Source organism: Natrix helvetica (assembly GCF_964273705.1).
Source record: "Natrix helvetica genome assembly, chromosome: 5".
Lineage (NCBI taxonomy): Eukaryota > Metazoa > Chordata > Lepidosauria > Squamata > Natricidae > Natrix > Natrix helvetica.
In genome coordinates, this window is record NC_138551.1 from 89,578,362 (window position 1) to 89,594,908 (window position 16,547).

A 16,547-nucleotide genomic window follows, 5' to 3' on the forward strand; every position below is an offset into this window, starting at 1 on the left:
CAGTTTCTGCCAACTTAGCAGGTCAAAAGCATGTAAAAATGCAGGTAGAAAAATAGGAGCCACCTTTGGTGGGAAGGTAACAGCATTATGTACGCCTTCGGCGTCTAGTCATGCTGGCCACATGACCATGGAGACGTCTTTGTATAGGGCTGGCTCTTTGGCTGAAAAACGGAAATGAGGATCGCAGGGGTGGGTTGCTGCCGGTTTTACTACTGGTTCGCAACCCACATGCAATGTGCACATGCGTGCTGTTCACTGTAAATTGTTCTTTGCACATGCACAGAACAATTTACAGTGAACCGCGCATACACAGTCACTAAAAACCAAAATGGCAGTGGCCCAGCAGCAGTGAGGGAACCGGTTCAGGGGCATGGCAGGCCTGGGTCGCTGCCGGTTCTGCGACCCAGACCTGAATTCTACTACCAGTTCGGCTGAACCGGGCCGAACCGGAAGCAACCCACCTCTGGAGCATCGCCCCCTAGGGTCAGGAATGACTAACACATATGTGTGAAGAGAACCTTTACCTTTACCTGTGCAAAAAAGACTACCACCTACCCACCCCCAAAAAGAACGAAGAGACCCAAGCACCTCTCCACCAGGAATCAGCATCCAGCTCAGCATAAATTAATACCCAACAATTTTGGCTCCTCATTTTAACCACCTTGGAAAGATGGAAGGCTGAGTCAACCTTGAGCCTGGTGAGATTTGAACTGCCAAATTGCAAGTAGCCGGCAGGCAGCAGAAGTAGCCTGCAGTACTGCACTCTAACCACTGTGCCACCTGGCAAGTAAGCCAGGACAGAACCAGAATGGGGAGGAAATTCTGTCTTTCTAGCATTCCTTCCTTCTATTTCTGCTAAGTCAATCTGTTAATTTATTTCACCAGATTCATATATATTATTTCCAATACTTGCAAAGGACTTTTAAAGGCACATGAAACGAAGTTGAGACAAAGGGATATTATTTTTCTACAATTTACCCTGTTTCCCTGAAAATAACCTTCCCCCCCCCCCCCCCCCCCGGATAATAAGCCCAATCAAGCTTTTGAGTGGACGCGCTAAAAGCCCTCCCCCCAAAATAATGCCAAGTGTTATTTTAGGGGAAACACGGTATAAAAAACCAACTAATTCACTCCATAAACAAAGATGAATCCGCTACAGCCAGCATCCTGTCTCAGCTTGGTATTTTCCAAATTTTGCCGCTTTCAGTATTGCGGACTTCAATTCCCAGAATTCTTAGCAAAGCTTACTGGCTGGAGAGTTCACAAATGTGAATGGGTGGCATTTACACATTTGGAAATTACCAAGTCTTAAAAGCACTGGTTCGTGTATGCAATGCTGTTACATTATACTGAAAGGATGGCAATTCCATTTCAGTGTTGTACTTCAGTTGTCTCATGCTCTTCTTTACCTGTAATTTCTTTATTGTTTTGGTGGTGATTTCAGGTGTTAATAACAGTTTTGGACATCAATGACTGCCGGCCCCAGTTTGCCAAAAAACAATATAGCACCAGCGTATACGAAAATGAGCCAGTCGGGACCTCTGTCATCACGATGACTGCTGTTGACCTTGATGAGGGAGACAACGGAGTGGTAACATTCAACATTGAAGGACCTGGAGTCGGTGTGTATCTCTAGTAACAAACAAAATACCTGTCAAAAAAGATGATTGACAAATCATAGAAATCTCAATGGTACAAACACTAGCTGCATATTTTTCAGTTTATCAAAAGTCGTTAATTTTAAACTGCACAGATACAAATTGGTGCACCATAAGACATATTTGCATTGTATGCTTATTAGTATTACTAACGTAAATTTTAAGTTTTATGATGCGTGTGTTGCTTTCAAAGGGACGCGGTGGCTCAGTGGCTAAGACGCTGAGCTTGTCAATCAGAAGGTCAGCAGTTCAGCGGTTCGAATCCCTAGCGCCGCGTAACGGAGTAAGCTCCTGTTACTTGTCCCAGCTTCTGCTAACCTAGCAGTTCGAAAGCATGTAAAAAATGCAAGTAGAAAAATAGGGACCACTCTAGCTAAACTCTTTGGCTTAGAAACAGAGATGAGCACCGCCCCCTAGAGCTGGAAACAACTAGCACTCATATGCAAGGGAACCTTTACTTTTACCTTATGTTGCTTTCCTTTGCCACAATTTCTACTTTGCAAATAAGTTACTGAATGTTGGTAGTCAAGCTTTCCAAGAGATGCCAGTTGCTTTGTCCTTCTGTCTTACATTTACTAATCCCTAGCTGACACAGCAGAGATAAAATCTTGTTACTAGTTTCATGCCCACTCATTGGCATGAAATGTAATATTTCCCTACTTGCTAGCCAGTTGAAGGTGACTTGGTAGAGAGGAGCAAATTTCGTGCACTGTCTGGGATCTTGAAAGGTGAACCTCGATGCCTGGTTTGAAAACCTGATCTGATCTGTATGTACGTCTTCTTGCAAATAGTCCTCTGCACTTGAAAACCCGTATCTCTACTCCCGTTAATTGTTAACATGGGTTGCCTTCTTTTCAATTTAAAGCCGAATTACTTGACAATGAGTTATTTTTCTGGACCATGCCTGAATGTTGACAATTGAAATGCATTCAGAAATGCATTTCCTCATTTCCAATCTATGTATACTGTATATAAATGGCTCCCTCTGTGTGTGTTTGTATGTTCCAGCATAACTCTGGAACACCTCGAGCAATTTCAACCAAACTTGGTACACAGATTACTTACTTTCTGGAAGCAAATACTGTGGGGGTAAGACACCCCCTAACACCCCTTGGGGTGTGTGTTCTGTTAAGATACAGTCTGTTGTGCCTTAAAATGTTTCTACTGTACTGCCTCAAAATGGCTTCTACTGTACAGCCCTGTGGCATTGCCATAGTAATGGCTTCACAGTACTCCACAAGAAGGCTCACTCAGGAAGGGGGGAAAAATCCAACATTAGAAATTATGTTTGGTCTGGACATTTTCCCCTTATAAATAAATACCCGGGCAACACCGAGTTATCACCTAAAACCCAAAGATTTGTTGAAGGAAAAAGCTGAAATATAGCAGGGAGGACAACTTAATCAATAAAGTTTGTCAAGTGTTGCTCTTTAAATGTTAAAGATGTAGTATTGGTTTCCAGTTTTTCTGTATGAATAGTATCACTTTTTTGGAAGGTGGCCGATAGAGCAACACAAAAACTCTGTTTCTACAAAACATATATTGGTCAATTAATTTTATTGTGGGGATTCAGTGTGTTGTTAGAATGGTTATTTGTGCAGCAACATTTAACGTGAGTGCCTTGTTATACAGCATTATAGATGCTTTGTTTTCCTATTAACTCATTGTTTTAGCTTCAGGCTTCCAGCAATGTTTCTTGTTTATGTTGTACCATTAATAACGAAAAAGGTGCTGCAAATAATTCAGTGTGGTGCTTCACTTGCAAGCAAACTGAGCCACTGAATCTGAAGCAGCCACAACCAGTCAACCACTTCAAAGATTATGACTGAACATGTATCGGTCACATCACCTGGAGGTATCTTCAACACATGTAGAATAGGATAGGATAGGATAGAATAGAATAGAATAGAATAGAATAAAATAGAATAAAATAGAATAAAAATCTTTATTGGCCAAGTGTGATTGGACACACAAGGAATTTGTCTTTGGTGCAGATGCTCTCAGTGTACATAAAAGACAAGATACATTCGTTAAGAATCATAAGATACAGCACTTAGTCATAGGGTACAGATAAGCAATCAGGAAACATTCAATATCAATATAAATCATAAGGATACAAGCAACAAAGTTACAGTCCTGCAGTCATAAGTGGAAGGAGATGGGTGATAGGAACAATGAGAAGACTAATAGTAATAGTAATGCAGCCTTAGTGAATAGTTTGACAGTGGTGAGATAATTATTTGTTTAGCAAAGTGATGGCGTTCAGGAAAAAAACTGCTATTGTGTCTAGTTGTCTTGGTGTGCAGTGCTCTATAGTGTCGTTTTGAGGGTAGGAGTTGAAACAGTTTATGTCCAGGATGCGAGGGGCCTGTAAATATTTTCACATCCCTCTTTTTGACTTGTGCAGTGTAAAGTTCCTCAATGGAAGTAATTATTTTTTCCGCAGTTCTGATTATCCTCTGAAGGCTGTGTCTGTCTTGTTTGGTTGCAGAACCAAACCAGACAGTTATGGAGGTGCAGATGACAGACTCAATGATTCCTCTGTAGAACTGAATCAGCAGCTCCTTGGGCAGTTTGAGCTTCCTGAGTTGGCGCAGAAAGAACATAAATATGTGGAAGTGTGGGTATGCACTTAAACTCAGAAGGTTGGACTTTCTAAGCATCCAACCAAAACTTCAGAGTGTCCCAGTTGTTTCACAAAGCTGAGGAGCAGATCCAGCAGCTCACTTCAAACCGCCTCCTTGAAAAATGTGCACTGCTGGTACTATAAATCAGCTTTTGTAGTTCATGCCATATCTAAAGTGAGCCGTATCTCTTCTCTCCTCAGAGGCCTTCAAAATTCATAAGGATTCAGGGCTTGTCACAACTCGCAGGCGCCTACAGTCCTATGAGAGGTTCAACCTAACGGTGGTAGCTACTGACAAAGGAAGGCCACCACTCTGGGGGACTACAATGCTACAACTGGATGTTATTGACATCAATGACAATCGGCCAGTGTTTGTCCGCCCTCCCAATGGTACCATTCTGCACATTAAAGAGGTAAATCCTTGTGTAGATTTTCTCATACTTGTAATATGATGCAGCAATCCAGAGCTAAGCTACTGTAGTTGTTTCCAGATAAGAACAAAATCAATTTTCTTTGCCTTTCTCACCTTAACTAATCAAACAGCCTAACTAGGCTCTTAACTGTGTGGAGAACCAGAGACAAAACATGAGACTCAAAGAGGTTTCGGAACCTAAAGAGGAAATGTTCTTCAGAACGCGACAATGTTAAAACCCCTGACCATGCTGTCAAAACCTACTGAATTCTTTCTGGTAGAACCTGAGATAATAAATGAATCCATCAGATGGCACCCTACATGCTTACATAAATGCATCTATATTTATGATGCTGTTCCATGATGGAATAAGCAGTGTTGTGCACAGCGTAAAAGAGTAAATAGTAACAAAAAGAAAGGAGAGAGAATGTAATTACTTTTAGTCTTCATGGACACTATTCAATATACCTCTTCATCCTTGCAAACACCCTCTTTCCACCATACTCTGATGGTTCTCTAAATGTATGTCTTCTAGGAATAAGCTTGATGTCCAAGGACACTTTCTTGTCTTTCCTTTCACTCAATGGAGTTGGTCTTTCATTGTGTGTTTGTTTTGCATTGATCTTCATTCTCTCTTTTGATTAAATCATCACAAAAGACTTCTAGTGTGCTGGTCACTCATGGTTTGTACAAAATACACATTCCTTCAGCTCCCATTCATTCCTGACCCTCCTTTTATCAACCATATTTCTTAAATACCCTCTTCCTTCTGCATTTAACTTTCCATTTCTTTTGACACGGCCAAGTCTTTGTTCTGTATATTAAAGCGGGCAGAAGGGTGGTATTTGCTTCTTTTGACACTCCCCAAAATAGACCACAAATTAAGCATTATCTTTCTGCCAATACATGCACATCTTCCAATGCCTTCCAAATTCATTTTTCTTCTTTTGTACCAAGTACCAGTTAGCTTGCAGCTAATTCACTAGTTTGGCAGTCAAATGCAACTACCTTGATTTTTAGTCTATTTCTTTTCCAATCTGTTTGTTGGAAATCAACTACGGCATGTCTTCATATGAAAATGCATATGAAAAACTCTTTTATATCCCTACCTCTAACATCACCAGAAACATTTTTTTACATTTATTCCAAAATATATTCACGGGAATATCACATATCCTTCCCTTTACTCCCTGCTGAGTGTTGAATCATTCACTAAACGTTTCATTATAAATGCTTTATTTCCACCAGATATTACTCTTCTTTGCACTAAGCAATCAACCTTCAATTTCATATTCATGTAAAACACTGCGTATTTGACCCCATTCACCTTATGATATAATTTCTTTAAACCAATAAGCGTATAATAACTTTTCTTTCTCAAATTCAAAATAATTCTCAGTGCTCTACAGTAGGACTGAAGTCTATTCTGCATACCGTTGCGTGGTATAAAGTCATTCTGTACATCTCAGCTGCTGATCACCGTCAGCTCTTAAATTCTTTCCGTTAGAATTCTGCTAAACCCCTTTCCAGACACACCCCACCAGCTCATCTTCTTGCATGAAGGTTGATTCATGGCAAGTGGACTTGTTTTTCTTGTTAGCGTGAGATGTTTCGCTACTCATCCAAGCAGCTTCATCGGTTAGAGCCAGTTAGTTAAACCTCTCAAACTAACAAAAAGAAAGTCCAGTTGTCATGAATCAACCTTCAGACAACTTTACCTGGATGACTGAAATCTTCATTGCCATCTTCTTTTAGTTTTTCTATTCTATTCTCTTTCCCGCTACATAAGGGAACAGCTAGTTCAGACTATCAGCCATATCAAACTCCATGCACACCTCCAGCAAGTTATACAGTCACGCCCCACATAAACGATATCCACGTTTTAATAATTCTCCAGTTACATCATGTCCATCTGCATTTTCATCATTTTTCTTAATTTTTATTATTCATCTAGCTAGCTAGTTATCATGTTATATCACAATTGATTCTCAACAGCTTCCAAGTTAGGAGCAATTAATTGAAACATATGTAATACAGTTCAGCTTAAAAAATTAAATCAGCATCATAAAATCGTAGTCCAATAAGTCAACCGCCACAACTACACAGAGACAGAAATAACAAAACGTGGAAAAGCAGAAGATCGGAATGCTCTCTGAAGTAATTTGGCTTTTACCTTCCAGGTAAAAAATCTTCAAGAAGGGAACTAGTCTGATATATTTTGGGAAACCATTCCAAAACATTGGTGTCCTTCTGGCAACTAACCTTTTTTCTACATTGACAATTTACAATACCTTTCTCTCATCCTCATGTTTGCAGACTATTCATATTTGCAGTTTTTCCCTCATCCACAGCCTAATTCTTTTTCCATACTTATTATTAGGGCAGCTTTACCTGTTTCTATGACACTTTGTAATGTAATTATTTTCACTCTGTCTGTCCCAACCAGATTCCATGTTATCTTTCCCTGTTTCCATTTTCTATTTCCATTTCCAAAACAGTCTGTTTTCTAACATAGCGCACTCGTGTTCCTCTTTTTCCAGCCTCTCTTCTTTCATTCTGACTTCTTTCTTATTATACCCTAAATTCCATCCTTGACATCACCAGCCTGTAGTCTGGATTGCATTCAGAATCTCTCATCAGCCTTGCATCCTTCACTAATTCTCTCAGTCTTTCAACATAATCCAATTAATCATGCTTCTTAGTTAATTCTTTTTTCTATGTGTATACATGAATTGCCTTATGCTTAATAACAAGCAGGTCTTTTTCTACCCACCAGTTACAATTCCCATTTCTTCCCAAGAATGGTATTGCTAAATACTTTGAGTGGTTTTTCAGCACATTCTCTTCGAGTTCCCACCCATACGTAGATGTGACCTATTGGTACAATTTCCCACCCCCTCACATTCATTCAATATGCTCCCCAAATTTTCCCAAAACTGTTGCTTTGTACTTCCATCATCACCATTTAGTAGAGTGTGTCATGCCACAATCTCTAAACCTGTGGATTCCTACTTTTGTAGGCACCCAGTCCAACCAAGAGGACCACAATTCTATATTTTAGACCTTACATCAGTGACGTGCGGTGAGGTTTATGACTGGTGAGGCTGGTGATGTCATCAGCGTGAGCCGCAGTCCCCTTCATGTTGACTCAGGAAGGAGGGGAATGGGACCACGTCAGCCTCCCTCCTGCGCATGTCCCATTCCCCACCTTCCTAAGTCAACATGAAGGGGACCGCGGAGCGCGCTCACACTCCGCGATCCCCTTCATGTTGACTTAGGAAGGCAGGGAATGGGACGTGCGCAGGAGGGAGGCTGAGGCTAGAGGAGCCTCCTGCACACGTCCCATTCCCCTCCTTCCTGACTCCTGAGTCAACATGAAGGGGACCACGGAGCGCTCCCATTCCTGACCACGTGTGCAGAAGGCTCCTCAGCGCCTTTTCCCTTTTCCCTTTTTTTTTTAATTTTCATGATGAGAGTGGTGAGGCTCTGCCTCCCCTGCCTCCCCTGACCGCACGTCCCTGCCTTACATTCACAATTAAATCCATATCTTCACTTTCCTGCGTATGTTCCTCAACTCCACAAGATTAAATCTCCGTATTCAGATCAGCTCATCCTTCCCATCCATTCTCTTAGTTTTACAATAAATACCAGTCAGTTCTGGCACATTTGGGCTGGTGCACCACAAGTACAACCAAAACGTACCGTATTTTTTGGAGTATAAGACGCACCTTTTTCCCCCCCAAAAAAAGAGGCTGAAAATCTGGGTGTGTCTTATATGCTGAATACAGCTTTTTAGGCCTCCCGAAACCCCTCCCCCTTTGCAAAAATGGCCATGCATAACCTTTAGGAGGCTTCCAAAGTGCTCCTGGGGGCTGGGAAGGGCAAACATGAGTGAAAAACGGGCCATTTTTTGCTCGTTTTTGCCTCCCTCAGCCCCCAGGAGTACTCTACTAGCCTCCTAAATGCTATGCATGCCCCTTTTTTGACAAAAACCAGGCCTGTTTTTGCATAAAATGGGCCATTTTTGGGAGGTCTCCAGAGTGCAAAAACTTTTTTTTTAATTTGCCTCTTCAAAATCTTGGTCTGTCTTATACTTCGGAGTGCGTCTTATACTCCGAAAAATATGGCAGTTGCCTAATTTTAGCCCATGCATGTTCTCATCACCTAGAAGATACATGGTGCGTTCCTTTCAAGATACTTAGGTGGCTCTGAGGTCAAAAGCAAGATACTGCTCTATCAAGAGAAATACAATATGTAGTGTTCAATTTTAGCTAATATTGCACCTCAACGTGTGCTAGAACTGGTGAACACATTACTTTCAGTTATTAATCTCTTCACTTGTAGGAACATATGTATTTATGCAGCACTATGATTAGTGAGTTTTGAACTGATGGAGTCTCCATTGTGGCAAGTTCTCAGAATCATCAGAAGGCCAAATATGTGAGTCTGCATTCCAATTAACCTGAAACCCAGCTTGTAAATACACTATAAATACTGTCTTACTTGGTGGGATGCAGGCGGCAATGTGTTGGCTTTCAAGGTAGTCTCTAAAACTAGTGATTCTGAAATGTATAACTCAGAACTGGTCTTTGGTTGCATTGGTTAGTCTACTGGCCAAAACTGACTGGTATCATGTTTTTTTTTTACCATGAGCAGAGAATCCATGGGTACAATTAAGGCTAGTAACGTATTCTTCTATTTCTGTGTCTTATTCAGAAGGTTAATGGGAAAACCTTGATTGATTAAAGCCATGATCCATGTTGTGATGGCATGTGGAAGTTTGTGATAGGAGTCATAGGAGATGTGATTTTCCCATGTTCCCCTGAAGTGGTCTATATTTTAAACAACTTTTTCTGTATACCTGATCCTTGTATCTATAAACAGGAAATCCCCTTACGATCCAATGTGTATGAGGTATACGCTACCGACAAGGATGAGGACCTCAATGGAGCTGTGCAGTACACCCTTCTCAAAACTGGTGCTGGAAATAAGGATTGGGAATACTTTACCATTGACGCAAACAGTGGGCTCATTCAGACAGCAATGAGACTGGACCGGGAGAAGCAAGCGGCGTACAGTGTAAGTCACAAAGCAGGAATATCGCGACTTTCATAAAATATGCTACATGATGACTTGTCTTTGCCAGCCAGGGTTAGAATGCTTTGTCCTGCGTTGCTCAGACGTTTCTCAGAACTGACAGATTAGAAGAGCAGGCTTGAAATGCCAGAACTAAATTTGAGAAGCGGTAGTGTAGTTCTAGAGGGATGCGGCGGCTCAGTGGCTAAGATGCTGAGCTTGTCGATCAGAAGGTCGGCAGTTCAGCGGTTTGAATCCCTAGCACCAAGTAATGGAGTGAGCTCCCATTACTTGTCCCAGGTTCTGCCAACCTAGCAGTTTGAAAGCACGTAAAAAATGCAAGTAGAAAAATAGGGACCACTTTGGTGGGAAGGTAACAGCGCTCCATGCACCTTCAATGTTTAGTCATGCCGACCACATGACCACAGAAACTTCTTTGGACAGTGCTGGCTCTTCGGCTTTGAAACGGAGATGAGCAGCACCCCCTAGAGTCTGGCACAACTAGCACACATGTGCGGGGAAACCTTTTTCTTACCTAGTGTAGTTCTGGAATAGTGTATGGTTAGAGGAGCCTACCACATTCATGAACTAGCAAGTCAGATGCAACCACAGTTGGGACATTTCAGAGGACCAAGAAATTAAGGAGGATTCCCCTTCTTTTCAAGCACTGCAGAAGAGTTGAACATGGGGGTTGAAAGAATGAAATCAGCACCTTCCTGCTCAGTTCTTTTCTGACCTAGTGTCAGGGACGTGCGGTCAGCGGAGGCAGGGGAGGCAGAGCCTCACCTCTCTTCATGAAATAATAGTATATAATATTATATTATATATATATATATATATATATATATATATATATATATATATATATATATATATATATATATATATAATATTATAATATTATATACATCCGTCCGTCCGCGCCCGGGAGCTGCGGAGGCAGAAATGTTGTCGGCGTTCCCGGATGACGAAGGCACGAAAGCGACTGGGGAACGACAAGAACCTTCCTGCCTCTGCTGGATTTCGCGCGCTCCTCACGACTGCGGAGCACGAGCCGGCGGAGCACGTTCAGGAAGGCGGGGAATGGGATCACGTGTGCTGGAGGCTGAGGCAGCCTGAGCCTCCAGCACACGTGGTCCCATTCCCTGCCTTCCTGATGACGTCACCAGCCTCACCAGCCATAAACCTCACCGCACGTCACTGCCTAGTGTCAACCTTGAAGCTGACCTAGCCAAAGCCATCTTGGAGCTTCAGTATTGCCACACTGGAGCGAGGCATAGGGAGGGGGGGATTGGAGATAACTGGGGTTGTGTAGTCAAGATAAAATACTTTCCCCTGGGAACCAAGGACGTTCTCACACCTGGCGAGAGGAAGGAGGAGTGATGTCACCAGACCTGCAGAGGCTGCCATGATTGGTCCACGTGACTGACTGTTTGAGGAGAAAACTTTTACTTTTAATTAGGTGAAAACCAAGGGGCTTCTCAGAGTTGGTTTCACCAGATATGTGCCAATTTGATTTTTCTTATATAAAGCTATTTTTTGAGGAATTCACCTGCCTCGGAGTTCTTGCTTGCAATGGATGTATTACTTGGAACCCTGACACCTAGGAAAGAACAGTTTTATATGCTCTGCTCTGTTACTACTTTTCACCAGTCAAATTCCTTTCTTACAAAGCTAAGGAATCATTTTTCTTAGGCAATCGAGATATTCTTTAAGATGATTTTGCACCATACAGAAGATTACACACGTTAAATAAAAGGGGAAGTTAATTATTAATAGATTAGTTAAATAAATAAAAATCTGTTTATTTTTCTCTTTTTTAGCTAAAAATGCTCTAATTTTGTGTTTATGGTATAGCCCAGTGACTTTCACCGAGTGCTGAAAAGGGAGAGCACGCGTGCATGCATGCGCATGCTCATCGGAGACGCAGCCTGGAAGAGGAGCTCCCCAGGAGGCATGCGCATTAGGAAATGAACTTCCAGTTTCCAGCAAGTGCACTTCTGGTTTCCAGTGCACATGCATGCACAATGATCAGCTGGCTGGTGCGCATGCACCTGCCAAAAAACAGAAGACCAGCTCTTCGGTTTCCGGCACTGTGCACATGTGAAGGCCAGCTGATCGTCGCATGCTCATGCGCACCAGAAACCCAGAAGAAGAATCGGTGACACTGCACATGCCAGGCAGCATGTCTCTGTGTGCCACTTCAAGCACGTGTGTCATAGGTTCTCCATCACGGATATAGCCAATAAAGGAATTCAATTGCCTCTGTTTGTTGCATCTGCCTTTGCCACCGACAAGCCCGATACGTAACTATTCTTTCATGTGTTTTTCCCGTAGTTAATCATTGTGGCATGTGATCAAGGTCAACCACCCTATGAGACGATGCAACTCCTCCAGGTAGCGCTGGATGATATTGACGACAATGAACCTGTCTTCCTGAAGCCACCTGTAAGCAGGTCTACCTCTTTGCTTCTGAACTTCACTGGAGCTGGGATAGGATAGGGTAGGGTAGGGTAGGGTAGGGTGGGGTAGGGTAGGGTACGGTAGAGTAGAGTAGAGTAGAGTAGAGTAGAGTAGAGTAGAATAGAATAGAATAGAATAGAACAGAATATAATTCTTTATTCGCAAGTGTGATTGTCTTTGGTGCATAAGCTCTCAGTGTACATAAAAAGAAAAGATACATCCATCACTAATCACAAGATACAACACTTAATGATAGTCATAAGTACAAATAAGTAATCAAATCATACTAGGAAACAATATAAATCGTAAGGATGCAAGCAATACAGTTACACTCATATAATCATAAGTAGGAGAAGACGGGTGATAGGAATGATGAGAAGATTAATAGTAATGCAGCCTTAGTGAATAGTTTGACAGTGTTGTTTAGCAGAGTGATGGCGTTCAGGAAAAAAATGTTCTTGTATCTAGATTAGGATCCAAACTAGATCAAGTTCCTTTAAGAAAGTTTTTAAAAAGAGTAGCTGTCCTTGTTTTGTCCAACATGCACATTGCATTAACATTTACTGAAAGTCACTTACATTTAGAAACAGAATCATTTGAGGAAAATATTTTTATTCACTGAATTAATTGTAGAGGAAGTTTTGTTGTCATGTTTTGACTATTTCCAAGTTCTTAAACTAAACAGAAGGTTTTTTTTAAATCTATTTTTGAGCACAATAATAGGAAAATAGTCTGTATAAAGATAATAGTATAAAATGAAGCCTTATTACTGTTTCAGCTATTACAGTATATCACTAAATTTTATTATGTACTGCACATCAAGAGTTGACTTGAACCACAAGATGGGCAGCAAATATATTTGCTAAGCAAACAAATAAATAAATATTTTTGCCTGGAATGCAGGTAGAACTTAAAACCAAATTGAATAACTATGTACAAATGATGTTTTGTAAAAGCCAAAAGAAATTAAACGTTTGCAAACTTGCTTTTCTAACTTTTGTAAACTTTACTTACAAAGATTGCCAGTAGCCATTGATGTTAGAAGTTAACTTTGTTTTGTTTGTTCTATTGAAGGCATTTTTATTGGTCAGTGGCCGAAAGGAAGTTTTTGTCTGGTCTCAGACAAAGATAACTAAAAAAGTAAGAGACGAGGCCCAGTTTTTAATAATAATAGCAGGACCCTAAGAGAATGAAGATAAAACTTAAGCTTCCCCTCCCAGCAATCTTATATTATAGTATTATATTATAGCAACAGTATGTTATGTTATGTTATGTTATGTTATGTTATGTTATGTTATGTTATGTTTTATATTATGTTATGTTATGCTATTATATTATTTCATATTGTTTTATATTATTTTATATTATTTTATTATATTATATTCAGGGGTGAAATGCTATCGGTTTGGGCCAGTTCACCCGAACCAGTAGTAAAAAATGCTGTAAAAAAGTAAAAAGTGAAAACAGCTTATCATTGGAACTTTTTAAAAAACTTTTAAAAACTTTTTTTAGCTTTAATTAAAAAATGCTTTAAAAAGTTTTTTTTAAGTTGGCCCTGCGCACCCAGTCACATGACCCAAGCCCACCAAGCCACGGCCAGAGAACTAGAGGGAAAAATTTAAAATTTCACCACTGATTATATTATGTTATATTTTATTATATTATATCATATCATTTCATATCATATCATATCATATCAAATTATATATATTATATCATTTACTATATACCTATGGATGAGCAGCCCAGGTTCGAGACCCAAGGACCATGTGACAGGGTGAGTTCCTGTTCTTGTCCCAGCTCCTGCCAACCTAGCAATTCAAAAGGATGCAAATGCGAGTAGGTAAATAGGTACCATTTTGGTGGGAAGGTACCATTGCTTCTTGATGTTACACTGGCTACATGACCACGTAAATGTCTTCAGACTGTGCTGGCTCAATGGCCTTGAAATGGAAATGAGCATTGCCCCTTATAGTCAGCAACAACTAGCGAAGGAATCTCCTTTTTTTAAAGCAATGTATCTATACTATCTCGTGAAGTAACTTCATTGAAATTTATATTGCTTATGACTAGGAAGGCCTTTTTTATTCTCATGACCATAATTCATATAATGTGTAGTAATGCATTTGTTTTTCTATCTCACATGATTTTTTAAAAAGCTGTTGCTTCGTATTCCCCCCACCCCACTCTCTGTTTTTTGTTTGTTTGTTTTGCTCCTGCAGAAAGGGAGCCCCCTTTACCAGGTTCTTTCTGTGCCTGAACACTCACGGCCGGGCACCGTGGTGGGGAATGTCACTGGCGCAGTGGATGCTGATGAGGGCACCAATGCTATTGTGTATTACTACATTGCAGGTAGATTTCAGTTCTTCTCATCATCCTCCTTTGGATAGTTTTAACACTACACTCCATAACATCCTCATCACCTATAATATCCATTTTGCCTTTATTGCACTTTGTAAAAATAATTGCTTAGGTTAAAGAAGGGGTAGTGTTGAGATCCATTAGTCATTAATTGATCAGTGCACATCCAGATGGCTTCTTAGGGGCAGAATTCACAAATGTCTCGGTGTTTCATTTCCAAAAGTGAATCCAATCATTTCTCCTCAACAATGTAATTTCATTTAGTCGGGCCAACCCATAACAATGGGTAGCAGGTATAAGTAAAAAAACAACAACACTTGAATTCCTTCCTTCCTTCCTTCCTTCCTTCCTTCCTTCCTTCCTTCCTTCCTTCCTTCCTTCCTTCCTTCCTTCCTTCCTTCCTTCCTTCCTTCCTGTTTCTCTTTTCAAATTAAATCACTGCAAATTTAATGGGGAACTCATCAAATTTGCAGATGACACCAAACTGGCAGGAATAGCCAACACTCCTGAAGACAGGCTTAAGATACAGAAAGATCTTGACAAACGTGAACATTGGGCACTATCTAATAAAATGAAATTCAATGGTGAAAAAAGTAAGGTTATACATTTAGGCAAGAAAATGCACAGGTACAGTATATGTGGTACCTTGCTCAATAGTAGTAACTGTGAGAGGGATCTTGGAGTCCTAGTGGACAACCATTTAAATATGAGCCAGCAGTGTGCAGCAGCTGCCAAAAAAGCCAACATAGTTCTAGGCTGCATAAACAGAGGGATAGAATCAAGATCACGTGAAGTGTTAATACCACTTTATAAGGCCTTGTTAAGGCCACACTTGGAATAGTGCATTCATTTTTTGTCGCCACGATGTAAAAAAGATGTGGAGACTCTAGAAAAAGTGCAGAGAAGAGCAACCAAGATAATTAGGGAACTGGAGGCTAAAATATATGAAGAACGGTTGCAGGAACTGGGTATGTCTAGTTTAATGAAAAGAAGGACTAGGGGAGACATGATAGCAGTGTTCCAATATCTCAGGGGTTGCCACAAAGAAGAGGGAGTCAAGCAATTCTCCAAAGCATCTGAAGGTAGGACAAGAAGCAATGAATGCAAACTAATCAAGGAGAGAAGGAACTTAGAACTAAGGAGAAATTTCCTGACAGTCAGAACAATTAATCAGTGTAACGATTTGCTTCCAGAAGGTGTGAATGCTCCAACATTGGAAGTTTTTAAGAAGATGTTGGATAATCAGTTGTCTGAAGTGGTGTAGGGTTTCCTGCCTAAGCAGGGGGTTGGACTAGAAAACCTCCAAGGTCCCTTCCAATTCTTCTTATTATTATTAAACACCCCACCCCCATAACAACTCAAATATTAAAATATTAAAAACAATGGAAAATTTTACATGAAAAAAATGATAGACCAGGGAGAGCAATAGAAACATAACCCTAACACTTCACCTGCCACTTCACACTCCTTGATCCAGGTCTTGGGAGAAGAGCTTGGTTAAACAGTTCTTGCTTAGATTTTTATTGCAGTATAATTACCACCCCAAAGTGAAACCCTATTTTAGAAAGCAACCAGCCTAAAGGCAACCTGACCAGTGCTTCTCTTCCTTCAGCTGGTAACAGAGAGAACAATTTCCAACTGAGTCGGGAAGGGAAATTGCAGGTTCTTCGGGACTTGGACCGAGAGAAACAAGGTTTCTACTCCATCATCGTCAAAGCTTCCAGCAATCGAAACTGGAACCCTCCTCAAGGTCGCCGAGCAGCCAGACTTCAGGCTATGGATCTCAGCACTGATGACACCTTGCAGGATGTCCGGATCTTTCTGTCTGACATTAATGATCAGTCTCCCCGCTTCACGAAATCGGAATACACAGCAGGTATAGAGAAGTTCACTTCAATGTGGCCAGAAAATGATCTCAAAACTGACTCGTTTTCTGAGTTACCTTGTGTAG

At 40.8% G+C, this 16,547-nt stretch overlaps 1 protein-coding gene across 1 annotated transcript in view; it reads left to right on the forward strand.

Moving 5' to 3' along the window:
- The window catches only part of CDH23 (cadherin related 23), a 677,284-nt gene that overhangs the window by 644,257 nt on the left and 16,480 nt on the right, over positions 1 to 16,547 (forward strand). The window contains exons 52-57 of the mRNA XM_081954507.1: positions 1,445 to 1,622; positions 4,486 to 4,697; positions 9,581 to 9,775; positions 12,110 to 12,220; positions 14,458 to 14,587; positions 16,209 to 16,472. Of these exons, the coding sequence (XP_081810633.1) occupies positions 1,445 to 1,622; positions 4,486 to 4,697; positions 9,581 to 9,775; positions 12,110 to 12,220; positions 14,458 to 14,587; positions 16,209 to 16,472 (1,090 nt within the window). The remainder of the gene's footprint in view (positions 1 to 1,444; positions 1,623 to 4,485; positions 4,698 to 9,580; positions 9,776 to 12,109; positions 12,221 to 14,457; positions 14,588 to 16,208; positions 16,473 to 16,547) is intronic.